Source organism: Corapipo altera, unplaced genomic scaffold (assembly GCF_003945725.1).
Source record: "Corapipo altera isolate COAL_440 unplaced genomic scaffold, ASM394572v1 54, whole genome shotgun sequence".
Taxonomy (NCBI): Eukaryota; Metazoa; Chordata; class Aves; order Passeriformes; family Pipridae; genus Corapipo; species Corapipo altera.
In genome coordinates, this window is record NW_020884902.1 from 3,258,970 (window position 1) to 3,286,442 (window position 27,473).

Below are 27,473 nucleotides of genomic sequence, written 5' to 3' on the forward strand. Positions count from 1 at the left end.
CCTTGCTGTGTTCAGGTTCACTACCAGCTGCAGGCTGGTATGTCATGTAGCAAACAGCAGCAAGCAGGGATGTGTGCACCAGGAATGACGAGAGCACTGGCTAAAACGTGTCTACCATCTTCTCTGACTTGCCCTCAAAAGCTCCTCCTTTGCTGTAACCAGCACAGATCTGCAGGTAGAATTTCCTTTGGCTGGTTCTTCATGCTGAGTGCACTGTGGGGCTGCCTCCATGCGCAGGACCTGCTGAATCTGACCCACATGACTACAACCCACTGCATTTTGTCGATACTTCCCAGCCAGGGCTTGTGACTTGAAAGGGGCTGCAACATGCTTTCAGCAAGACAACAGTGGGTTTGCCAGCTTTGGGCTTTTTTTTTTTTTTTTTTGATATAATTGTATGGAATTGGGGTAATAACATATTGTGGTTGATGGAACAAATAGAACATGTCTGAGAAGCCATATTATTGCTATCTCTGAGAAAAAAACCCACTAGGCAATATGCTGCTTATTGCCAGCAGAGAGGATGGAGGCTCTGCATCTATCAGGTTATTGTCCAACTGAAGACTCTCAGGGTACCAGCACTACAAGCTGGGCTCTCGGGGTGGCAAAGACTGCAAAACTGGCATGGAGAATTGCAGCAACACACAGCCATCTTCCAGCTAACACCCTGCAAACATCAGCTTCCAAACAGTACATCAGCAACGAGAGCAACGACATGCAGGTTACATGGGTATGTGCTGACGCAGTGAGTGGGTCTTTTCAGAGCCCAGCACATTTGGGGTGTGCTGTAATTGGGGTTTGGTAGGTGCACAGCAAAATCAGGAAGTGCAATTTGCACCTCCTTGTGCCAGAAACCGAATGAGTCAGATCCTTAAAGCCTCAATTTTAGCTTTGCTTCTGCCTCCTCATTGTTCTGACTAATACAATGATTTCATAGCCAGCTAAGTATGTTAAAAGCCAGCTGCATGGTCTCTAGGTTAGAGCACAGCCCGGCTCATGCTGGCGTCAGAGCTAAAAGACTCCCACAGATTTCAGGGGAGCAGCTGCAGGCCACTCCAGCTAACTGTAGGCAAAATTATTAACTGCACTAAGAAAGACATAAATCAAAATACATTTAACAATACGACACACTGCACTGCTATCAAAGCATCAGAAGTCATTAGCATCTCAATTTTTAGGTGTCAAATTGAAACATCTTAAAGAGGCCAGAAGTTCAGAAGGAACAAAGCAGATGAACATAAGACTTCTAAAATATTAAAAACCTAGTAACCCATCACACCTCTCTAAACAAGAGACTTAAAGGAGGCAGCAAGTTTAAATGCAAATCTGTAAATACATGAAAAAAAAATCCAGAAAAATTCTCTGTATGGTTTTGGCCCCAGATGTGCAATTGCAGGATCAGTGTCATATGTGTTCCCTTGGTATGGACTTGGTCCTGAGTTGTGGGCAATAATGAAACTTGTGTCTTTCATGAGACTCTCTATATATTGGCAATTTTCATAGTGTACAGATTTACATAATCCAGGCTTCTCTCCAATTTATTTAATTATTTACTATAACTAAAGTATTTCAAACCTCATTTTTATCAACGTGTAGGAGGTTTTTTCCTTCTGTTTGTAAATGAACATTAATAAATGGCGAATAACACTGACGGTGAAATTAGTTAAAATAATGTAACATTTGAGAGGTAGTAACAGTTTTCTTTCGCTCTGACTTGGCAATGAGTTGATAACTCTTCTTCTTTCTGATCTTCTGTAAGCCAAAACCTCAGTCTGACAAATGATATTGTGAGAACAGATATCTAAAACTGCCTGGAGCTCTCTGGCAGAATCAGGTCAAGGGCCTTGATGGTAACTCTGCAAAAGGTAACACGGGCTTGCAGTTGGCTATTGACAGAGTAAGATTAGATGTGGTTTGGTAAAGCTGCTGTAACTATGGAAAATGAGGACCTCATCATTTAGTAGTCTTCCTAGCTAGTCCCCAGCATTTTTTCTCAAAAGGTGGGGATAAGGTCAATGGTGAAACCCAGAAGCTTCGCCACCTCTCCAGAATTGCAGGGAGCAAGACCAGGGTCGTTTAACTTTGACACAAAGGTCAGACTTTGCATATGCTTGCTGTACTGCATTCTGCACTCTCAGAATAGCAGAGCTGACAGCAAGGATCCCTCCTTTCTAACAGATGTCAGGTGTATTTCAATAAATATCGAAACCATGGATAGTTTTCTGAGCCTGATGTGAATACCAGAGGTTCTAAGGTTTCCTGCATGCAATTTGTAACCTCCTCAGAGGGCCTGATTTTCAGCCTTACCCGCCTATCAAGCACTACCCACTTTTTGGGTCAAAGAGTCATCAAAATGGGGTCAAAGGACGAGCTCATTATTTCCGTCTTCTGGGCAGTCTGCTCCCAGTGTGTGTCTTGGCTCCTCTGTGACGTACATGGCATTGTTTGTGAAACAATGTAATGTTTTAATGATTTGCAAAGTACTATGAATCCTGCATACTAAAGATACTCCACAGGCATTAACAGCTGTTATTTACTGCAGCAAAGTTTTATAGAATTCCAAGGATAGAGACTAATTATGCGTTCAGCAATAACTGCCCATTTTCTATAGCGGCCTTACTTAAATTGCCCATCAAAACTTCAGTAAACTGGCAACAGCTTAAGAAAAATTAATAGAGGATTTAAAATACATTTTTAATCTAATTTGCTGCATCTGAAGTAGCAACACTTTCAGATGGATTTTTGACAAAATAAATACTAAAAAAACCCAGAAAAACCAGTGTTTTCTTGCCAGATAATTCAACATTTTCAGAACCTGCAAGGTGTCTGCCCCCAGCGCGACCCGCTGTCACTGCGCTGGTGTCACTGGCGTAATTCCAGACGCGCACCGCCCGAAGCGCCCGCCCGGTGTGTCATGTCACATCGGCACCGGGCGTTCCCCACGGAGCTGCTGCCCATGTCCGGCACGAAACGGGGCTGAAGGTGTTCCCGATCGGTGTTCCCGGTCGGTGTTCCCGATCCCGGCTCCCGCACGGCGCGGACACGGCCGGGACGCGGCACCGCCCGCCCCAGCCCCTGAGGCGGCCGCTGCGCCATGGCGCCCCCTGGCGGGCGGGCGGGGCTGCCACGGAGCCTCCGCTGGATCCGCGTCCTGAGGGGGCCCCCGCCCCGGGATCGGGGGAGCACCGATCCCGCACTGGGATCGAGGGGACACCGACCCCGCCCCGGGATCGGGGGGACACCGACCCCGCACTGGGATCGGGGGGACACCGATCCCGCACTGGGATCGAGGGGAGCACCGATCCCGCACTGGGATCGAGGGGACACCGACCCCGCACTGGGATCGAGGGGACACCGACCCCGCCCCGGGATCGGAGGCAGCCAGAGGCACTGGAACATTATTATTTTTAGGGACGGTAAAATGTTGCGATGACTGCTCCTTCCAGGAAGCCTCATTAATACTAATTATAGCTCCTCATTACAGTCGCATTACATTTCTGTTAAGAAATGCATTGAAAGGTACAAACAGGCGGAACTGTTGGGTCAGTACTGAAATGAGCTGAATAAAGTATGTGCCTTTTTGAAAAAGATCTTGAGGAGAAGGTCTGCAATACTTAACCTTAGAGACAGTGCACCTGGAAATATTCTGAGGCTGAAATAATCATCATCCCAGTGTGAGGAACACATTAATTGGGTGAAAAAACATTTCAAATCATGAACCAAAAGTACTTCTAAAATGATACATATAGAAGTTAACAACCATTTCCTTTGTTAACACATAATAAAGTTGTATTAAAATCATATTTGCATTCCCTATTAATACAACCCCACAGATGATCAACTGATTTAAATTAGAGGACATTTATGAGTTTGTTTTTTCCATTCAGTGTGTTTGGTGCCAGTTCAGCTGCAGCCACTGCAGCACCAGCACCAGCACCTCCAACATGTGCCAGGGCCTCCGGCACCACTGGAGCTCCAGAGTCCATTTTGCAACCAGGGTGAAGTTAAGAGCTGGCTTGAATGAACACCCCGGGAGCCCACGCCCTTGCTCTCCCTCAAATAACAATGTTTATTACATTCTTATTACACTGAAAGGAAAGGAATGAGCATTTGGGAAAACATAACCCACGACTACAGGCTGGTGTGTGGGATGACATTATCCTGTCCAGCAATCTATTACTTCTCTCCATTCGATAATACAAACAGTGAGTGGACAAATGTCCCTTCCACACTTTGCTCCTCTGCTTTTTGTTCTCTGTCACCCTCCCAAAACAACACAAACTAACCGAGCTGTAAATAGTTTGCCAGATTCCAGAGCCTGGGACGCATTTATGCCAGCCTATCTCTTTTGGGATGAAAGTGCAGAGCTGCTGGGCTCACAAAAGCACTGTCTCACATATCCCTCTGTCCCTCCCGTTACCTCTCTTCCTTAAGCTGGAGGAGAATTTTAAGTGCGGATAGGAGGCCATACTGGCATTTCCACCATCTCTCCTCTATCATCTCTCAGTGCACTGTTTCACCCCCCTCTCTAAGTTTCTCTGCTTCTTAAAGCAATTACAATTCGACTGACTCATTGCACCACAGTCCTTGGAGTCACTCCTCCGTGCAAGAAAATAAACCCTCTCCTGTCTTGCTCAAAGATCTACTTTCTGCTAGTACTTGAGTGAGGCAGTGGCAACACAGAATTGTCGCCCAACACTTCTTGTCAAGTAGCTTTGTTACCCTTTAGTTACTTGGTAAGAACAACAAATACACAAATCCAAATGAAATCGAACTGAAATGTTCACAGTGACAAACTCAGTGCAAGGCAGTGACTTGCAGGTGGGAAAGTGCCTCTCCCAAAAAGATGAAGACTCTCAAGTTACCTGCATGTGTCTACAGATCCCCTTGGACTGACAGCTTCCCCACCTACCTGTGTGAAGTGTTGTATGGCAACAAGAAAGGGAAAGAAAAGTACTAATAGAGAAAGTGAGATAAAAACACAAAATAGAAAAATACACTAAAAAGAAGCTCAGCAGCCAAATTAGAAATCAGACTTGCCCCTGAAAAACAGCAGCAGGAATCTAGCCAAGAAATAATGGTCTTGGTACATTTTGGAAACTAGAAGTGGAGTAATTATAGGCATATCTTGTTTAATCAGTAGTACATAAGAAGTATTTTCTACTACCCTAATTACTGACTTAGTCCTGTAAATCTTTAGTTATATAAGCAGTTTGTACTCCCAATGAATACTAAATGCTTGGAAGATGTTTATGATGTTCTTTAAAAATTTGTTTATTAGGAGACTGAAACAAAGCAGTAGATTGTAGCATCTAATTATAAAAAGAAGATACACATTGCATCCAAGTATTGTGGCACTCCTCTTGGTGAGCACCACAAATACTGAAAGCACTTTGGGCTAAAATAAAAAGTTTATAATTTAGGTACTTCCTTTTTAAACTGAGGATCAATCTGGCAAATACCAAGCTCCTGTGTTCAACATTAAGCATACTGTATTTTACTTCTGAGATTAGGAGTTATTTTAATCTTAACTTCGGGGGCTTTATTGTTTTTTTAGAAAGTGTCTCGATATCTGTAGATACTTACACAGAGAAATATTTTACAATCCATAGAATCACTTTAAAAACAGTGCACTTGCAGAAAAATGTTAATATGCAAACATAAAGCATTACAATGCTATTCGCATAATATTTATGTTACAAAGTAAACACAAATTATGATATACTCTTATTCAGAAAAGTTTTCAACCTCTGACAGTATTATCTGATGGTTTACATATGAAAAAACGGAAAGAAAACTATTTTATTATCTTCCACTAGAGGGAGAGAGAGCAGCTCTTGTTGCTAGGCAGATTCTGAAAACAGCTTCATTCTGCACCACTTAAAGCAATGCCATCAAATTTGGGGGAAAATTAACTCGGAGCAATTTAGTCCGTTATATTACCAAATACGAGGTAATTTCTAAAATATTAAAGCCCTGAAATCTAAAATTTCATTGCTGACAGGTTACTTTCTGCAATCATCACTACACCACGGTGATTTCTTTAGATGTGGATGTTAACATATTTATTAAAAAAATCTAAAATAAATAGCAAAAGTAACAGAAATTGTATTATTGAAGAGCAGTTACTAATTTGATAATGAAACAAATTACCTATATTGTACTTTTCATTCTGTATTGGATGTGAAACACTCCTAAAGGTATTGCATTGTTTTCACTGCTTCCTTAGAAATCAGAGCACGATTTCTTCCACCCAACAGGTCACCCTTAATCTCACAGAAGTCTCACCTTCCCAGAGACAATTTGACAGTAACTGCTCAGAATGTGTCAATGTTTCAGTTTCATCTAAATACCCTGATGATCCAGTCCATGATATCCACACAAATGATCTGACACCTTTAGTCCCACGGACTCATGATCCTGCTGGTTTGCAGTTTGTTGTGTGGTAAGAAAACAAGCTCTGGTGCTCTGTGTGCCCCACAAAACGTGTGGAAACTGCTCCAGCTCACAGAAGCACGAGGCACTTGGTCCAGCTTCAGAGTCCTGAATAGGATCGAGTTTCTGATACATGTAATGTCATTTGGAAAGTGGGCAACCTGTAGGCAGTGGTACCTGTAGGACAACCATGGATGGCATATAATCTGAACTGTTACTTTCTCTTGGAACTCTCTGCAGAAAGGGTGAGAAGGAATGCTGGAAGGGGTTCACATGTAGATTAGCATAGTGATAATCTACCACTGAAAGTTTAGTTGACCTTGAAAAGTTGCAAATATTTCTTTATACACTGAGATACAGACAAACTAAGCACAAGGCAACAACCGTTTAGTTTGTGCTGCTATACATTTCAAAGGAAGCTCTCCATTTACAGCTCAAGAACAAGAACTTAACAGGGAAACGTAACCCAGGCCTTAATGGAATGTCTGAATTTCATTTTGAAGTTTACAAAATGCTCACAAATCAAAAAAACCCCCCCAAAATATACTTCTATTTTGCACTCCTGTTTATATTTATTAAAATTTTCTAAGGAACTTGAGGCAATTTAATAATACATTCCATTTCCCCCCCTATCTCTGTTTAGCAAAAACTGTAGCTATTGAGTACTATAATATGAGTGCTATACAGAGAGAGACTGAAAAAAACCCAACAAAATAAGCAAGTGACATTGGAACAGTTACTGAGAAGGAAGGAATGACTCTACTTTGGATGCATAATGGCAGCTTTTGTACAAATAGTTCCGGCTGAGCTCTCACAGCGATCTCTGTTGCAGAATCTCTGGGTTTTGTTGGCCTAATGCAGATCAGTCACACCCCAGCCCTCCAAAACAGCCTGTGCAGCTTTGCAGAGTGCAACAGCAGGAGAACACTGAGAACACTCTGGCAGCTTCACACAACCTGAAAATACCTGGTTCAAGTACTGATGGAGACGACCTTATGAGATCTGAGCCACTAATCACACAATGAAGTTTAGCTGTGAATTGAGGGTTACCTGCTCTAACTTGGCTGACATATTTACAGCTCTCAATCCAGTGGAGGACAGCGTACGTGTCTCCTCCTGTCTCTAATCATTGTTTACTTGCTCTGTTCTCATGAATCATAATATCATTGCAGTTCTGGTGTTTAAAAAATACCCTTTCTGAAAATATATTGCTTCGGGATTTTATACAAATCAAGTTACCAAAATGTTGATGTTCGGATTTCATAAAAGCATTGATATTTCATGCACTGGTTATAAAGAATGTAGTACTTTGGCAGTGGTGCTACAGAGAATAAAAAGGGAAACAAAAAGGAAAATCACAAATCCATCTCAGATGAACTCAAAATTTACAAGCACAAACACTGTTTTAGATCATATTTTGAAAATATTTACAGATCAGGATTCTTTTGACCTAAATGCCCATCACGATAAGCATGAAGAAAACTACAGAACAAAGCTAGGAATACATTTAAAACTTTATGCTTAATCTGCAGCAAACCCAAATTTATTGATTTGGATAAGACGTGCAAAACATTTACTTCGGACCCGTTGGAGTAAAATATTCCAAGCGTGAAAATTTTAGAAAGCTACTGCACACAGATTAATACTGTGACTTGTATGCCACAGGGTGCAGGACTCAGCCTTGGTACCACTGAAATAAATAATTTATATTAACTAGTTCAGTCCTAATTTGACCTTGCTGGAATTTGCAGTTAATGTCATATATTTGCAACAGGTGTGACCCATGACCAAGTCATGCAGTTCTCACTGAATGTTCTGCCATCTCTTACATGCACAAGTTTGACCAGGAGGAAGTGACTGCAGTGCCACTGTGAGTCATATCAGAGGCCCCCAAGTTCTCTCTCCTCACACTGTACTTCAGATGTTCAGCCAACTGCAACCACACCCTTATGCTCACACGTTTTAAACCAGAAAAGCAAGATATCACCATGTGCAAAACATGTTAGTGTTACAACAGCACTTAGGAGTAATAGAGTTCTTTTTGATAACATAGTTTATTTTACCTCCTCGATATGCAACTTGGATTGCTAACGTATAAAGCTGAAATTAAATAGCACTGCAAGAAGGGACTGTTTTGTCATCTCTTCCTTTGTTTTGTGAGCAAGTATCATTTCTCCTGTGGTGTGACTTTCTGAATCATGGAAATAACTATAAGGAGTTGCAAAACATTCGTTTTCCTATGGATATCTTTATCTACAACACGGAAACCCAGGTTTGCTGCTGCTGCTGCCACTGAAGAACTTAAAAGTATGTGGGTAGTGGCACTCCAGTTCAGGAGCAGAAGCCACTGTACCTACTCCTACCCACCCACTGTACCCTGCCAGCTCAGTGTCCTGTTCCCATTCACTGTCCCACTTCATTCGTACTGCACTTCTTGTGGCAGGAAGAGCCTGGCCCCAATCTTTCATGTGAGGCAATACTCAGTTTTGCTGGGGGAACTTCTAATGTGAATGTTGTCAAGGCATTGACGAAACAGCCTCTGAGGCAGGACTGTTAACCCCTGCAGCATCCTCATCTGATGAGAAACATCGTTTTGTCCTTTCAATACACTCCAGGAAACTCTCACATCTCTCATAGGATACCCAGAGGGTGTTTTACCAAGTTTAATGACTTTAAACTGAAAGAGGGTAGCATTAGATTAGATATTATGAAGAAATTCTTCACTGGGAGCATGGTGAGACGCTGGCACAGGTTGCCCAAAGAAGCTGTGGCTGCCCCATCCCTGGAAGTGTTCAAGACCAGGCTGAATGGGACTTTGAGGAACCTGCTTTAGTGGAAGATGTTCCCAACCATAGCAGGTTTGAAACTACATGATCTATTGGTCCCTTCCAACACAAACCATTCTATGATTCTGCAGTGTCCCCCTGAAGGATCTAAGAAAATTGGACAGGACTTTGTTAGTTCCTCCATATCTGTAGCTGCTATAATGCAGCTGTGGAGAGCAGAAAGGGAAAAGACAAGTAGTTATTCTCCAAAAGGAATTCTCCATGGCAGCAATGATAAAAATTTTGCTTTTTTCTTCTATTTTTGAATTCCATTCCCATGGTCTATCCTCAGTCTTTGGTGAACTTGAAGATAGCAAATTAGTTCATTCTTTCCCATTTGAGTAAGACTGCAGCTATCATGGGAGTAGGCGGGGGAGTTGCTGAAAATGTTCATACTTGCTCGGGGTATTGTTTGAGAATGTTGTTTGTGGTGAATCCACCAAAGATACCAAGGATTCTCCTCAGACAGGCAGTGAGAAAACAAGAAAATATGCATTATTTCTGTTTGGCAGTCTGGAGTTACCAAAATGAAGAGAACACACAAGCTTTTAGGGTGTCATAAGAAAGCTGTACTTCTGTGCCGTCTCTATGGCAAATTACAGCATTAAGTTTGGCTTGTTTTCCTTCTTACTCCAGGACCAATGTAACATGCCCTTGCAAATACACAGAATTCTTCAGTAACCCAAAGAGGCCTCTGGAAGAAAGAGGAGGCAAAATCTATAAATACCATAAATTATCTTTCCTATTAGCAATAACTGTAAAAGAAAGAATTGAACAGATTATTTGATGCTTCTTCGCACCGGTTAAAAGTTCAGTGGTTGAACAAAAGTGGGAGGAGGATGTTGTTTCTGTTCTGTGTCTTGATCCTGCATCAACCAGGCTTTATTTCAAACCTGTACTCCCTCCAATCGCTGCAGCACCACCATGTCATGGGAAGCAGGGTGCTGACTTAATGAGAGCTTTAGAGAGGAGAATAATCAGCACTGCAGCAGAAGTGGAGGAAAAATGCTGGGAAGTTAAATAGCACGTTATATGTTCATCAATACACATTTGCAGAGGGCTGAATGGTCTGTAAGCTCTCCAGCACAGCTGCCCTTGTGAGCAATGGGAATTAAGCAAATGGTTGGAGCCCAGGGTGAGGAAAAAGCTGAAGAGTATGGTCTGGATGAATGTACTGCTAGATGGGTAAAACTGGATGGATTGCTGGACTTGAAGAGTAGGAATCAATGGGTTGATGTTTAGCTGGTGACCAGTACAAACAAAACAGTCTGGAGTCAATACTGGTGCCAGTAACTTGGATACAGGATGCACTTGCAGCAGATTTTCAGACAATACTAACTTAGAAGGGGTGGTTTTCAAAACAAACAGCGGAGGTTCAGTTGAGAGGCCTTTGAGAAACTTAAAACCTGGGTCAACAGAAACCTCATGAAGTATAACGAGGAGTGCAGAGTGTACAGATGGGGTTGGACAGTGCCAGGCACCAGTGCAGGCTCAGGGCAGCAGCAGCTGAAAAGCATGTGGCTGTCACAGCGGAAACTCGGCTGGACATGAGCCAACAGGGTGTTTTCATTGTGAAGAAAGTGAACCATACACTGAGCTACATTAGGAAGGGAGCATGGACAGCAGATGAATAGAAATTATTATCCCTCTTTATTTAGTGCTAATGAGTCCACACCTGGGATAATATGTCCTGTTCAGGGCTCCCCAGTTCAAGAACGATTTCAAGAAACAGGAGAGGGACATGCAGAGGGCTGATGAGATGGTAAATGGCTTACAGCACATGACTTGTGAAGAGATGTTGAAGAAGTTGGGCTTGGTTTGCCTGGCAAAGAAGAAAATAAGGGGAGATATGCTAACGATCTAAAACTACCCGAAGGGGAGCGGCAAAGATCTTTGAGCTGGACTCTTGCCAGCAATAGTGAATGGCAAAACAAGGAGCAAAAGTCTGAAGCCGAGTCCATGGAATTGTGACTGGATGCATGTGATTGTGCATGGGTGCACCAGAATCTGTCAGACTTGGTTTACATCTTATTTTACTGGATCAGGCACCTTATTCATCTTTGCCAAAAACTGCACTTTTTCTGATACCATAAAATTGTCTTTCCCATTCTTACAAAAGGGACTTTTTCCTTACTGAAAATAGTTTGTACCCTTGCTGCTAGACCTGCACAATTTAATGGTTAAAATTCAAGTAGGTCCTTACATACTCACCTTCCCAAGAGACAACATAAATCCAGGCTTATAGCCCAGAACCACAATGACACATGAAGCAGAACTGCTGAAGCAGTATGACACAGCTAAGTGAATTCTCCATCAGATCAAATCTCTGTTGGCACAAGGATTTAGGCACGCAGGCAGCATCTCAGGTACTGGAGGCAATGTGGGGTTAACAGCCAGTCAAATCTATTTCTGTGCCAGATTAATAAAGCATGTAGCATGTTAGATAATTCACAAGTGGAAATATATGTGTCTCAAACTTGAGTAATAACATTAGTCAAAAAGCAGCAGGTTTCAAATGTCAAATACCTAGCATTAACCTTTTAAGAAACCAGACTTCAGCCAAAAAGCTAATACCAAAGCTAAATTCTGGGATAAGAATGCCCATACACTGTTGGGCAAGGTATTTTCTGTAAAACGCAAAGGAACCAAGGAATATTTATACTTCAGAATGACACACATTTGCAATGCAGTGTCATAGTCTTTTAAAATGACAAATCTAGCTTTATTTATGAAGGAGAAATAAATAACCCAATCACAAGTCTCTGACAGTAACCCAGCTGTTTATTGTAGGAAAGGATTATTTTTTGAAGACTACAATGCAAAGTAGTGTAAGTTTTATGTAAAGACTGAAGCCATAGCAACAGCCCATAGTCTGCCACACACTTGAATCTAACCCAGATAGAAGTGTTTCATAATGATATATTTGATAGACTAAATACATAATGGAGCAGCACATTTTTAAAATTAAAAAATAAATGAGATTTTCATGTGTAAACAGCAGGTAAACCAAAGAGTCAAATAAAAATGTAGGAAAAAATATATAAAGAGCCCCAAACACATATTTTAACCCCTCTAAAACCAATTCTAACAGATTCTGTACCACCATGTCTTGCACGTAGACAACATTAATAACACCACTAAAACATTCCTGTTGGCCTCTCCTCATTTTCTTTTCTCTCAAAGTACTTCTTACATATTCTTGAACAGTCTTCATTTATACTACTCCGTGCACTGCTAGGACATCAAGATTCTTCGATGATGAAAGTTTTGTATGGTGGCATAAAATCACTTTAGCCTGGGTATATTCACTGCAAATAATCAAAACAATGAATTGCAGAATATATATCTCATTAGTCAGATTATTCAGAAAGATACAACCGAGGTGTGGATACTGGTCTGAAAAAATAATGTATTTCTGCAGCTTTTCTCCCAAGGGAGTAATATTTTTGATACTTATTTATTACACAAATACGGTACCATAGAGTGAAACTTTCAAGCTTCATTCTTAGGGTGGTTTAGCTGCATAAATTCAACGAAAAAGTAAACATAATTCAACGGCCGTTAAGATCTTGATACTGGCTGCTTTTATTGGACTATATCCTCTAACTCTCTGGGATGTAAATTTCCGGCGATAACCTGTGCAGCAATAAACTTCATTCAGCCACAAGAGTGTGCATGTGAGAGGATTGCAAATCTGCTCCGCCAAACCAGAATTAGCCGGTATCGCAGGAATGAAAGAGCGTGGAGATTTGAAATTGCAGGGAATGGAGACAAGGCGGTGCAGAAGACGAGCCGCCCGGGGGGCAGGGGGCCCCAGACCAGTGCCGCACTCCAATGGAAAATAAGCCCCGGGGCGGCGAGCAGGGGCGAGGCTGAGCGGGGCCGGGCGCAGGTGGACACCGCAGCCCGCAGCAGCTCTCGGGGCTCGGGCTGGGCTGACAGCGGGGGCTCGGCGCCGTGGCGGGCAGGGACGGCGGCGCTGGCGGAGCCCGGCGCGGTGAGTACCTCGGGAGGAGCCGGGAGCCGCCGCACCGGCACCGGGACGGGAGCGGGCAGGGACCGCCTGCGGCAAAGGCGCGCAGGGCCGGGCCGGGCCGGGCTGTCCCCGCACGGTGCAGCGCGGGCAGGGGCGCGGGGCTGCCCGGGCACTGCGGGGACCCCTGTGACCCGCGGCGGGCCGGGAGCGCCGCTGCCGCAGCCGCAGCGGGGTAACTCGCGGTCATCCTTTGTGCTCCGCGGGCGGGCGGTGCCGCCGCCGCGCCGCCCTCCAGAACGCCGCCCCCGCCGCAGCCCCGCGGGCCGTGCCCGGGCCCTCGCCCTGCTCGCCACGGCGCTGCTGCGCTGCCCCCGGAGCAGCCCCGGCGCGGGCAGGGGCGGCCGTGCCCGCCCCGGCGGTGTTTCGCGTAGGGGAACCTCACTGGAGTGCTGGGGGAAGGCTCAGCATGTGGAGCTCCCAGATCTGTTATCTTGGGGCGAAAAGTACATCCCCTGCCTTCGGGCTGCTCCCGTAACCCCGTACAAAACAAAGGTGCATGCCCGGTGAAAGATGACCATTCCCTTGGCAAAAGCTGCCCATTCCCTTGGGAGAAAAATGTTTTACTGCCTGAGCCAATCCCCGCAGTCCCCGGGGACGTGGCACCACGCGTGGGTCGCACCGCGGCAGAACAGCACGGGGGGGGTCAGAGCAGGGCTTGGGAAACAGCTCTCGGGAAGGGACAGCAGGGAAGCACCCCCAGTCTGGAAGTGGAACCGCTGCCGGCTATATGCAAACTTGTGACCCTGGCCGTTAGCCTTTTGAACATTTAATTTCCCCGATTTTGTGTTCCTTGCTGGACACACGCTCCTGCCACTGTGGCTCTGAGTGGCAGAAGTGGCCAGTGTCCGCATCTCCAATGAAGTCACTGACAGCTGAAGTGCTCGTGTTGGCTAGGTGAGGTCAGACTGCCAAAACATATGAAAACCAAAATAAACGATGTTTTTAGCAATGTTTTTTCTGTATGCCTTCAGCAGACAAATAATTACATGTGGTATGTCTACTGGGAATATTGCAAAGCAAAACTCATTACTAGTTATAATACGTTTATGAGTTATCCATTGGAGGTGCCTTTAAAGTACAATTTTATTCTGTAACTTTTAACACTGAGGCAGTCGTGCTAGAAGAGGTTGCCCAAGTATATGTCAATTATTCATCATATGGACTTTATATCAAGATCAGATGTTTTTCAATGATATATTCAACTACAGGCTAGAGAGCCATAGCTCCACTGATAGTACAGGGAACTTGGGTGTTTTGCTGCTAACTATGGTCTTATTACAGCACCTGCATTTGTCCCTGAAATAGCTCATGAGTCAGATTTTCAAAAAAGCTCAGCATCTTTGCAGGCACTACTATTTGGGCCATTTTTCTGAGAGCTCTGCATACTTTGTGTGCATACAGTCCTAAAGGCTTTTCTGAAAAAAAAAAATCTAGATCTTCTCCAGCTGACCAAACAAGAATCCAGATTGTCCTGCCTTTAAATGCAATTCCCTGTGAGGGGCTGTATTCAAACATTGTTACTGTGAATGGGTCTTCACTGCCTTGCTTACTGGGGAAACTGGCCTGGCTCTCTAGGATTTCATAATTACAAAGACTCCTTTGGGCTCCTCTGCCTTTCATGAGACTGTTTTTGGCTGTGCTGTGGTGTGGGAAGAAGGCTGAGGACAGGTAAGTGCATTTCTCCCGGGCACAACAGGCCATGGGGCGATGAGTCAGTACTGGGAAGGTGATCCAGGCATCCATTCCTTACCTTATCCAGAGCCTGAGAGTCTGTGCAGTTACTGGAGATGACTTGCCTGCTTTTGAGTGTATTCACTCTGAAATTGCGACGTTAGGGAAAAGTTAACAGTAAAACAGTAATAATAAGCAAGAATCCAGTTCAAAGGGAAAATATATGCGTTTTCTGAAGATTTGTGGAGGTTGATGCAAGTATGACATTAACTTGCATCTACTCAATCTAAGCCCATTCTGTCAGCAAGACTGCAAAGATGACTGTCATGTCTTTGTAGCTCAATGTCAATTATTTTTGCTTCAAATAATTTAAAATATGTAAAAGATGTATCAATTTCCTGTCCAAAGAAGAAAATTTTTGTATCCAGTATCAGGATTCAGGTGTGCAGTCAAAAGCATAAAAGAGAAAGGTGAGGCCTCACATTTAATCCTGACTCTGAATTTTCAGTTACATAATTTTGTATTCCATTATCAAAGATGTACCGTAATATCCATCATACATTTTCATTAATCTTATGCAGAGCATGTATAATAGCTTGTGATTTTCCTTCATTCTGCTGTTTCTCATGACTTCCCATTAGCATGATTATTCCCTGCCTTTATCGCCTTTATGCAGTTAGTCTTCTCTCTTGTGAGTGGGCTGAATCCTCCACAGGTAGTCCTCTAAACTACAGCAACAGGGGATCTGGCTCCAAGTACATTGTTAGGAAAGAGTTGAGATGTCACCTTTAAGACCTACCCTTTGTAGAGGAAGGATGAGCTATATTTGTAAATAAGGCTATCCCAGGCTGTTGTCTTCTCGTCAAAAAACAAGTCTGCACCCCCACATGGCTCTGCCTGGCTCCCCTGCTACCCTTCCTGCCTCAAACACCCTGCAGGACCTCTGGAAAGACCTCTAAGCACCATCCCCATTCTTCCTGTTTCTCAGTTTGGAAAGCAAAAGCCTATAAGGCATTTCAGTACCCATTTCCACTGGCAGCCAGGTGTGGACTCATCAATCGATCCCAGTTTATCTGTCCATGCAGTGTTAAGTGTACACAAGTTCTTGTTCTTCCTCCCTGTCACCAATACCTGCCATGGCCAAATTAGGGCTAGGGAGAACTTAGTCACTAAAGAGTATCTGTCTGTGAAAAATTTGATGCCAGGATTACAACATATTTTAGCTCCAGCTCACTGTATGAGGCAAATCAGCGTGCTCTTGGAGGAACCTACGTGTCCAAGCTGCCCTTAGTTACACATTATTACCTGCAGTGCCAGGAAGGGTCAGGTGGCACTTGACTGCAAAGATAACTTACCCAACAGCCAGGCTGGGGAGGTCACACATGTCAACAGGTGTTCACTCGTGTCTGTGAGAGAAACAGCTCTGACTCCATCTGTGTATCAGCGTGGAATACTCCAGGGCCATCTCTCTGTGTTCATCTAGCAATCAGAAAAAAAGTAAAATAGTTTGGAAAGGTAGTACCTTGAGAAGCAAAATGCAGTCTTGCATTTAAAGACAAATCTTCATTTGGTACAGAATCTGAGTTAGTCCATTCACTGCCCGTTTGCAGCAGTGAGGAGCTAGCCCAGAAACACACCTTCTGAGGGCTCACAGAATATATAAGGAGCTTTTTTAAACAATTTTTGATAACTTTCTTCTCTGTTTCAACTGTTGTGAAGCTGATGTTTCTTTTATTTCTCTGGAGAAGGAAAGACAAAAAATTACCATTTCTGGTAAATTGTATCATTACATTTCTAGTCTCCATGGAAACCTGTGTGGTGCTCCACAGTTGGGTAATATTTCAATCTGTTGCAGCAGAAATCAGATGGAGGGAAGGCTGGGTTCTGCACCTTGCATGTTAATCAATTAAAAATGGTTTTGAAATTATTTTCACATTGTGTTGCAATCTTTGTTTAGAGTAACAACACAATAAACTGAAGTAATCAAATTAAGCTAAGTATGGCTTGATCCTATGTGCACCTATGCACATAACTCTGTGTCTCAGTTTGACTCTAATAGGCACTGACATTCATTTGGAAGAATTCTTTGGTTTTGGTAGGATTATAAGGATTAATACTATGGAAACTGAAAGCATAATAGCAAACTGTCACGTTGACTCTACTAAAAAGCTTGCCAGAGAGGTAGTAACAATCCCCTTGTTGTGATTTATGTAAGCAAAGCATTTTGAAAATCAAGAACCTTAATTCTTTATCTTTTGCTGTCTTCATTCTTGTTCTGCCACTGCTAAGGAAGAAATACATCTGAAACTGGTTTCCTCTGAAAAGATGGGGTAACTTCATCTACTCGCCTCTTGAGGATTTCATTTCTTTACTCAAAGCTTTATGAACTTGAACCCAAAGGCACAAAATCTTATTGGGACAGCAGAAGGTGATACAGTGAAGAAATATACAGAGAGAGACTGGTCTTTTTTGTGACCACAGTCAACCCATGAAGAGTGAGTGCTCTCAGCTGCCTGAAAGTAAGTAGAATCTATAGTAATGGAAATAGTACAGCCTACTCTTAGCCTGTAAATACTCCTGCATAGACAGCCATGATAATAAGATACACAGAGAAATAAATTAATTGGACAATTTTCTAAGCATTTTACATTTGAACAATGAAATCACAATATTAACTTGAGAACTGCACTAGATAAAGTCCTGAAATATGATAGGGATTTGTGGTACTCACTATAGCCAAAATACAAAGTCTGATCTTTTTGTGTGTATTTTGTAGGTATTTACTGCATTTGTTTCAGAATACTGTGGAGAAAATGTATGCTAGTCGAGAGGATATTGGGTATGATTTTGGAGATGACTCAAAAGTTGGAAGTAAGCCAGTTAAGCCTAATCCAAACATCGATGGAGGATGGGCTTGGATGATTGTATTTTCCTCTTTCCTTGTGCACATACTTATCATGGGTTCCCAAATGGCCCTTGGAGTACTCAACATGGAATGGCTTGAAGAGTTTAATCAAAGCCGTGGCTTAACAGCGTGGGTCAGCTCCCTCAGCATGGGCATTACACTTATTGTAGGTACGTTCTAGCATCACTTATTTCAAAACTACATAGATTTTTAGAATATGTTTGCCATTCATCCCTAAAGTATTTTCTTAGTTTCCCATTTTATTAGCAGAGCTGACAAAGTTGTCCTGAGTTGCCTTTTTGAAGTCCCTAGGATGAGTTTTACAATTTAGATGGAGAGAGGGAACAACAGGGAAGATGATAGGGATGTCAGTCCAGGAGACGGGATGAGCAGGAAAGGAAGCCTGTGACTTCAAGGTCTCACTACAATTAAGGAAACAGATGATCTGTGAAGCCTGTGGTCCTTCCTGTACTCTATCTAGGAGGAGAAAATGTTGGATTCAGTTTATATTTCAGTTTGGCAGCTGAATTAAAACTTACTTTAAGTTGTGGTTGGATCAATTCAAAATAATATCTGGAGGATATGGTTGCATGTATATGTATATATACACCTATGGCTCCCTAAATGAAGACTGAAAAAGCTGTGTTTAGATCTGCTTAAAATATCCCACTGAAAACAAAATAAAATGTTTACTTTCTAGTTATTTATGAAAAAGGCCTGCACTCACACAGCATCAGCATTGGGAACAGCAGTTTCAGCTTTTTCCTCTGTTTAAACTGTCTATCCCTCATGAGGCAACTTTGATTTTAGGTCTCGCAAGTATTTGCTGCTAAGTATTTGATCAGTTGGTCATATTTTTCTTTCCATAATTTTAAGCAGTAATATGGAAAATAAACTGGATTGCACAAGTTGCCTGATGTTTTACATTTTATTTAAAGCATTAAAAAAGTCAATGTGAAAAATTACTAGAGCATAAAGAATTAAATAATTTATCTTTTCTTTTTTTTTCGTGTTTTTTAACAGGTCCTTTTATTGGTTTATTCATCAGCATGTGTGGGTGCCGGCTGACAGCTATAATTGGAGGGATATTGAATGCCCTGGGTTGGATCCTGAGTGCCTATGCCTCCAATGTGCACTACCTCTTCCTTACGTTTGGAGTGACAGCCGGTGAGCGCTGTGCTAATGTTTGGAAGTTCAATTACTTTTGATTCCTTTGAAGGTTATCCGGGTGAGTTGAGAGGGAAGTTAGACTGTAAAGTTATTCCAGCTCTTCTTTCACAGTCTTTACAGCCTTTTATCTTTTTAGAAATCTTAATTATTTACTCAGTGGATTGGGCTTTTATCAGTTTTACCCAAGTGAATATATTAGAGGACATTTTTAATTGGAAGAATTAACGTAACCCAAACTCTTAACAAATGAAATTTAAAGATATTAAAACACTGTTGAATTATATATATATAGCTAACTTCTCTCTTTGTCACAGGACAAAACAGCAAATGTTTTCTCCAGGAGTTGCTCCACATTAATACAATACTGGTTTATAATAACTATGTGCTGCTTTAAAACTAAAGGGTGAAGTGGGTTACATCTGGTAGGCAGATAAGCTTCATACAGCACCTCTCTCACTCTTCCACAGTGAGATGGGAGAGAATCAGAAAGGTAAAAATGAGATAAATACAGTTTAGCAGGTAAAGCAAAAGCTGTGTGCACAAGCAAAACAAAAATAAGGAATCATTCACTACTTCCCATGGGCAGGCAGGTGTTTAACCATGTCCAGTAAAGGAGGGCTTGGTCACGTGTAGCTGTTACCTGGGAAGAAAAATGCCACAGCTCCAAATGCCCTCCCTTTCTCCTTCTTTCCCCCAGTTTTATTACTGAGTATGACATGAAATGGTGTGGGATATTCCTTCAGCCAGCTGGGGTCCCCTATCCCACTGTGTTCCCTCCCAGCTTCTTGTGCTCCCCCAGCCTGTTCACTGTTGGGGGGTGTGAGAAACAGGAAAGGCCTTGGTGCTGTGTAAGCACTGCCCAGCAACAGCTAAAACATGCCATGTTATCAGCTGGGCCTCAAATCCAAAACATGGACTGTATGAGCTGCTAGGAAGAAAATCAACTCTATCCCAGCCTCAATTAGGATAATTCATGATGCTGGATTTCATACCTAATTTCTAATAAAGGATATTCACATTGTATCAACAATCATGTATAGCAACAAATAGTGCTACACTTTTTTACAACCAAAATGACCAAAGTAATATTTTGTCATTTTAATTGATTAGATGTCTAGAAAACCTTTTGACTTGTAAGACCCTGATCAAAATATGAAAAGGCATTTTTCTTCAAAATCAACAGATCCTTAGTGCCTGAATGCTCATGTTCTAGCAATAATGTGTCTTGTGAAAAAATTTAGTTACTTTAAGTAACTTATGTAGAATAGCCCAGTATTATCTGCTTAAAGCACTACTTCATTTTATTTACTGTTCATTTCTGCAAAGAGATACTGTTAATAGATATGAAGCAGAAATGTGAAAGTTACCCAAGTAAGAAATATAAAATTTGGGCTTTACTTATCATCTGAGCAACACTGAGCAATCAAGGGGCTTTGAAATATTACTCACTCCACAGATAACATGGCCAGCTATGTTTGCAAATGAAGCACAGTGTCTGCATTATATGTGACAGATCGAAACGTCATGAAAAAAAGGAATTGTTTGTAATACTAATAATAGCTTCAGTACCCCGCATTCTCTTAAACTGTCCTTCCATAGAATTTCATAGAAAGCTACAGAATTTCTATATAGAAAATTTGATTTAGCCCTCTGGGTAGAGAAATATTGAAACTAGCAAGGGTCACTGTACTGACTCTTTATACACCACCATAACATAGACTTCAGTAATGTAAATTCCTGAACAAAGAACAACGGCCACAGACAGGGTTTTGCCTTTTTCAGAATTTCTGTTTCTGTATATATTGAATATAATTGAGCAGGCAGGAATCTACACATTTTTCCCTCAGCCCTTGCTGCTTTTCAGGAAGAGCACACACAAAGTGACAAAGATTATATGGAAAAAATTCAGAAGCAAACTTTTATGTGAGGTGGAGAAATAAAGTGCTGTTGCAGGAGTAATTCTGGCCAGAAAAGCAGTGCCTCAGATGTTCCTTCCAGCTCCATGAGAGCTCCATTCACTGTCCCCTGACTCACCATCTCCTTGACTCACCGGTCCCTGGCTCATCACCCCCTCACACATGGTTTCCTCACTCACCCCTCGCCTCAGTCTCTGCCCACTCACTCCCATCCCCTTGCTCACGGTCATCTCATTCCCCGCCACCCCAGGGAAGTCTCTGCCATGTTCTCATGGCTGCTGTTCCCTTACACTGGCCACCTCTTGCTGCCATCACTTCTGTGCCTGTGGGCACTTCATGCTGTGCCTGTGGGCATACTCATGGCTCCTGCCTTTTCACAGGATGTCCCTATGACCCCACCGTGTCTCCCTGTCCACAGCCAGCCTGCTGCCTCAGCCCATTCCGGGGTGGTCACCTCAGGGTGGTTCCCCTTCCCCAGCTCCTCACAACCTGGTCCCCTCACCTCCTGGCTGACAGCTCCAGCCCAGCTCTGAGGGCTCTCCTCCCCTCAGAAGCAGTGTGGGGGCAGAGGAGCCTTCTCCCCTCACCGGTCCTGGAGCCGCTGGCACTGGCAGGCACTGTGGGCTGGGGACAGACTGTCCCCGAGGCCCTGCATGGCGGGGGCAGAGCAGAGCTGGCCCTGACGAATCTGTGAGGAAAAGGCAAGGAGAGACCTGCGGCCCCGTGTGTGCCTGTGAGGGAGGAACGTGAGGCCTTCACTTGTAATCAGACTGTCTCCTGCTATGTAGTCCTCAGAATGAAAAGATAACACCATTTTAAAATTCTGTATTCTTGGGGAAACACGGTGAGCACTGGTGCAAGCAGGAGCTGACTCCTCACTGCAGCCAGCAGTGAGGGGCAGCAGAGCTCCAGAGCAGCCTGAGGAGCAGGAGGTCTCCAGGGGGGCAAAGAGGCCTCCCTGAACTCTGTGGCCGGGGAGGGGCATTTGTGCAAAATAAAAACCTGAATGTGGATTTGCCTAGCAAAGAAATAAATACTTCTAATAGGCAAAACAGGTCAGCTCTGGTCATGGTCACTGCTGTGATGTTGAAGGGCTTTTTTTTCAGGCTTTGCTGGAATCACTGCTCTTTCTCACACCTAGCTGTAGCTAGATCATGCTGTAGCTGCTTGCAGCTGTGTTATCACCTGTTTAGGAAAACTTTTAAACCCCAAAACACTCTTCTGAATTATGATCACAGTGTATACACCCGTTGCAGTCCAAATTCCTCTATGAGGAATAGGCTGTGAGAAAAAATGGGCAACTGTCTTCTTTAATGATGAGTTTGCAGAGCTCTTAACACTTTCTGCTTGAAGTATATACCATGAATACCTTGGTTTTTAACTACAGGTGAGGGGGTTTCTACAACATTAGAGGTCTGCCTTTTAAGACTTACGCCTGTGCAGCTACTGTGTGGACTTCCTTGGAGTGCCCAAAGAGAACCAGCCTGGAAGCCACCCAAGGTCCCCCCACCGTGCTAAGCCCTGGTGCTGACTCCTGAAACACATATTGTGGTCACTGCGGCACCACAGTTACAGAGCAAGGACAAAAACTCAGTGTGAATCTTCATTGCTGGTGAACTTAGGGGAAAGCAGCAAGATGTGCTCACTAAGCAGTTTGGGTCACTGATACAATCAGATGCAGGTATTGCAAATGCAGAATAGGGTGTGTCTATGTTTGTCCTCACATTAACTGTCCCTGATTGGTTGTGGCACGTTTGTGCCCTTCCAGCAGTGTCATGCTGAACTGAGGTAAGGTTTTATCTTCCACGTGTTTAAGTTTTTCCAGCAGTTAAATATCTGTTTTGTATTCTCACTGGAATGAGTATTGCAAATTTTGGAAAACACTACAAGACAGAAATGAAAGCTGACATCAGAATTGAATATTAATTAATATTTATTATTGGTTTCACCAGTATGCTTGCATAAAAGTTAGAATAAAACTGATCTGGTTTTCATTGCTTTTTACATTGTTGGCAAAAAGTTTAAATTTATTTAGGATTTTTTTTTTTTATTATTTTCATAGGCATTGGAAGTGGCATGGTTTATCTGCCTGCAGTGGTCATGGTGGGGCAGTATTTTCAGAAGAGAAGAGCACTTGCACAAGGGCTCAGTACCACAGGAACAGGATTTGGAGCTTTCTTAATGACTGCCTTACTGAAGTACCTCTGCACTGAATTTGGGTGGAGAAATGCCATGTTCATCCAGGGTGCCATCTCTCTGAACCTTTGTGTCTGCGGGGCACTTATGAGACCTCTCTCCCCCAAAGACCTGAGTGAAAAATCTGTTGTGAGAAGTAATAGTGAAGATAATCAAGCAAAAGCTCTGTCCCATTCTACAGAGACTATAAAATCTAATGGAGTCCTCAGTGAAGAACCAGAGAAAAAAGAAGAGGCAACAAATGAAGAAGTGCTTGAGAGTGCTCAGCACATAGAAATCAGAGGTAACTCTGGGAGCGGAAGGAATATGTATGGACTGCGCTTGCTTAAGACAGTGAGCCAGCTGACACTTACAGTCAGGAAGGGCTTTGCACTATGGTACTCCAGCTACTTTGGAGCTGCATCACTGTTTACCAATAGAGTATTTGTGGCCTTTATAATTTGGGCTTTGTTTGCCTATAGCAGCTTTGTCATTCCCTTTATTCATCTTCCAGAAATAGTCAAGCAGTACAACTTATCTAGGCAGGACAATGTATTTCCTTTGACATCCATTATAGCAATTGTTCATATTTTTGGTAAAGTGATTCTTGGAATCATCTCTGATCTCCCGTGCATCAGCACATGGAATGTCTTCCTTATGGCTAACTTTACCCTGGTCACCTGCATTCTTACTTTGCCACTAATACAAACATATGTTGGCCTGGCTGTGGTTTGTGCTCTAATAGGATTTTCCAGTGGCTATTTTTCTCTAATGCCTGTTGTGACTGAAGATTTAGTTGGAACTAAACACCTTGCAAATGCCTATGGGATCATCATTTGTGCCAATGGAATATCTGCATTGTTTGGACCACCCTTTGCAGGTAAAAAGTTCAAATTGCTAAACAACAGATGTTTGTATAATAACTGTATGACTCCTTCTCTTATTAAATTTTGTTATGAGCATGTGTAGTTAACAAAATCACAGCTACTCCAGAATGGACTATAACATTCAGCTTTAAATTGTACAAATTCACAGATCACATCTTCTGGGTACCAGCTCACACATTGCAAATTCCAGTTCTTGGAAATAACCCCAGATTTATTACAATCTATGCTTTCAATGGTATGTTTCCCTAAAATAGTGTCATGCACTTTTTTTCAACTAGAAAGGTGTAACCTATTTTTCTGTTTTATGTAGTATATGCAGTATACATACCCACTCCTCTACCACATGAAAAAATGATGATTAGTTCCCAGGGCAGGCAGCTGTTTGTACCACAGTTATTACCCCCAAGGACTGTGGGGTGTGTTTGGGTGTCACCACTTTAAGCTGCCAGTGGATGTGTTGATGTAACTAACTTTGCCTTCCTTCAGCCAGAAATACTTACTCTGGGGACTGCAGTGCTCATAACCTCTTTACTGCCATTCACAGCAGAAGGTAGAAGTGTATGTATAGTACCCCTAGTTACTTAGGTTTGAACAGACATTCATTATGAATTTTCTCATAGAAAAAGGCAGGGAAGTGCAGAAGAGATAGGGGTCCTGATTGTCAGTACTGTACCAGACTACAGCTCTCTTTTACAGGGATGTTGGTCAGAAGAAAGCAGAAAGAAACCTTGATAGTCTTGGCCATGGTCAGCCAGGGATGGCTGTGGGCTGAAGGAAGCCACTGGCAGCACAAGCAGCTCAGAAAAGAGAGAACAGCTCCTCTGCTCACCTCTGAGTCAGAAGAAAGCTCACTCAGTGCCCTTTGAAAGCAGCAGTGTTTCACTCTGCCATTTGTTCCCTCAGCACCTCCCAGTCTGTGCTGAACGTGGCTCTGTATTTGGTCATTGGTTACAAAGCAAATAGGATGCAAGTGGTTGATGTTAAAAGAGCTGCTGATCTTGTGGTCTCATCGCAATGCAGCCAGCGTGACATGAGAGAATTTTGCTAGTTTGGGTTCTCAAACCTTTCTGAAATAACTTTAATGTGGTTTTGCAAAGGAATTGAGTTTGGAATGAGAATCACTGAAGCACTGAGATTATATCTCTTCAAAAGTCTTTTACTGGTATGTGAGTCTTTGAGGAAACTGTTGGGAATATGTTTGCTTGCACAGGGCAGAGCATTTGAACTGGGCAGTGTTGGGGATTTCACAAAGGCAGTAGTAGGGTGGAAGAGCTGATTGGTTTGGGATTACAAAATGTCTGTTTTAAATTCAGACCTGTGACAACCTGTTTGAAAATTGTTTGTTTCCACAAAACATCTATGGATTTGACTGAAATGTCATCAGAGAAATGTGAAGTATTTTTTGTATTTTCCCATGCAGTATACCTTGTTGTCAAGCTTTGTAACAAACATGTTTTGTCCTTATTTTCCAGGTTGGATCTATGACATCACACAAAAATACGATTTTTCTTTTTACATAGCTGGCTTGCTATACATGGTGGGAATAATATTTTTACTTATACAACCTTGTATTCAAAAGAAACAACCAAGACAAAAATCTACAGAAGAAGCACAAGTATAGAACAAATTCCAGAAGTTTTTTTACAGAACTTTTTTGATTTCATGTTTCTATTGTGTGACAGTATGAAGATGTTTTTCTTATGAAACCAACCACATTAAGCTGTACTTAAGTGAAAAGCAAATGTGCTCTATAATGCTAATAAATTATGAGAAACATGCTTTTAAAATAGTTAAGATCTCTTACTTTAGAAGTACCAAATACAGTGATTAAAAGCACACTGCTATTCTTTTAATATCAGCACAATGCTAGTAGCCTTTACCTTTGCTTCTCTTTCAACTTTTCACCACTAACCACTGGTGAGAATCCACTGACTGCAGCGCAGTTACTCCTGATTTACACGAGTCCTACGAGAGAATTTGGTCAGGACACGAATGATTTATAAAGGTCCCTCCTACTATGTGTTCAGTCTGATAGTTACAGAGTGTAAGAAAATGATTGTATTTCTTGCCTGGCTAGTCAAGTACTGTTGAAATGCTAGTATGAGAATTCCGTTAATTCAGTGTTTTAAAATTACTATTTCTGTGATACAAAACTGAAGAAAAGTTCTTATATTTTTCTGAAGTGACTCATTTTGACTTGATGATCTCTTTGTGTCCCTTCCAGCTCAGAATATTCTGTGATTCTACTTCAAGGATTTTTAATTTTATTTTTTTAAAGTATCAACTGCGTAATAAAAGTGGCCATCCTCAACACACAGGCTGCATTATAAATGCTGTGACACTTAATGCACCTGAAGTAAAAAAATCATAAATGCAGAAACGGGAAACATATGGAAAATATTCTTGTGACTGGAAAATGATTCCAGAAACAGTCTGGGGTCTGTGGCCCCTTTACCTAATTAGAGGTACTGCAGAACTTCTTAACATTGGCACTGAGTCCTTCCATGGGAAAGAGCTCTACTACAGCACACTAAATTCTGTTACAATTACTTTAATAAAAAAACCTGTTACATTATGAGCAGTTGTGTTCCTGCTCATAATGTACACCATGAAGTGAATAAGATTGGTCATGTTTGAGAAGTTTATTCACTAGAAAATAAGATGCTGCAGAGCATAGAAGAGCTCTACAGCATCTTATTTTCTAGTGAATAATAACATTTATAACATAGTTATATGTTATAACATATATGTATGTTATACATAACATAACATATATGTAACATATATTATAACACTGTGTTATAATAACATAATAACATAGTGAATAAAGAACATTTGAATTATTCAAATAAATTTTCTTAACATTAAGCACCTGGTAACCAATGCAGAAGGTGGTGTATGGTGGGACAGGACATACTTTTCAGCTTTGAGAGGTGAATCTGACGTTAATTTTTCTATCAAAGAAAAGCCACTGTATGTTTTTATCCCCCTAGCTTTATGAAAGTTTTTTGCATGACAAATCAGGTTCTTAGTATAACACTGATATGTGCTGCTGGAATTCCTTAAAAAAACAATTGATGCCATTCAATTATACTGAAGAACTGTTAGACATAGTTGAGTTTGCAACACTACTGATCCTCTTTATAGCTGCAAGGTTGGCTGAGAAAAAGTTCTGAACCACTGTGTGTATTGTTCTATATTGCAATTCACCAGCTTCTTAGTGTTGCACTTCTACAACTGTTGGCAAGGACATATTTTAAAATAGATCACTGAAATGAGCCAAAAAAAAGAGAAACCTTAAGAAAACCCTGAACTACTTTAAGATTTAGATCAGTTCAATCATATAGTAGTTATGTATGGCCTTTAAAAGTCACATAAAACAACTGAGGTGGCACTGAACTGCAACACATGGTGTGAGCACACAGTAACTTCTTAAAATCAGCTTTTTTTGTT

General features: G+C 42.1%; 1 protein-coding gene and 1 long non-coding RNA gene across 4 annotated transcripts; one reads left to right on the forward strand and one right to left on the reverse strand.

Annotated features, from left to right (window-relative positions):
* Nucleotides 1-12,029: 12,029 nt before the first annotated feature.
* LOC113950569 lies at nt 12,030-21,729 on the reverse strand. Its single transcript, XR_003528778.1, has 3 exons — nt 21,461-21,729; nt 16,323-16,446; nt 12,030-12,568 (listed from the first exon to the last, which is right to left on the reverse strand). It is a non-coding gene; the product is annotated as an uncharacterized LOC113950569 (long non-coding RNA).
* SLC16A14 (solute carrier family 16 member 14) lies at nt 12,746-26,704 on the forward strand. Of its 3 annotated transcripts, none has more exons than XM_027650510.1 (6): nt 12,746-13,257; nt 17,257-17,486; nt 17,744-18,042; nt 18,896-19,039; nt 23,021-24,013; nt 25,493-26,704. In XM_027650510.1, the coding sequence occupies exons 3-6, from the start codon at nt 17,781-17,783 to the stop codon at nt 25,639-25,641; spliced, it is 1,548 nt and encodes a 515-aa protein (XP_027506311.1). In that variant the 5' UTR covers nt 12,746-13,257; nt 17,257-17,486; nt 17,744-17,780; the 3' UTR covers nt 25,642-26,704. The 3 variants fall into 3 exon arrangements, with proteins under 3 accessions (XP_027506311.1, XP_027506313.1, XP_027506314.1); XM_027650512.1 differs by having other exon boundaries at nt 17,261-17,486; XM_027650513.1 differs by lacking the exon at nt 12,746-13,257 and adding an exon at nt 14,943-14,964 and having other exon boundaries at nt 17,261-17,486.
* Nucleotides 26,705-27,473: the final 769 nt, after the last annotated feature.

Coding starts and splice junctions, on each gene's coding strand:
- SLC16A14 (XM_027650510.1), top strand. CDS start 17,781: ATGTATGCTAGTCGAGAGGATATTGGGTATGATTTTGGAGATGACTCA. Junction 19,040..23,020: donor TACGTTTGGAGTGACAGCCG/GTGAGCGCTGTG, acceptor TTATTTTCATAG/GCATTGGAAGTGGCATGGTT. Junction 24,014..25,492: donor GTTTGGACCACCCTTTGCAG/GTAAAAAGTTCA, acceptor CTTATTTTCCAG/GTTGGATCTATGACATCACA.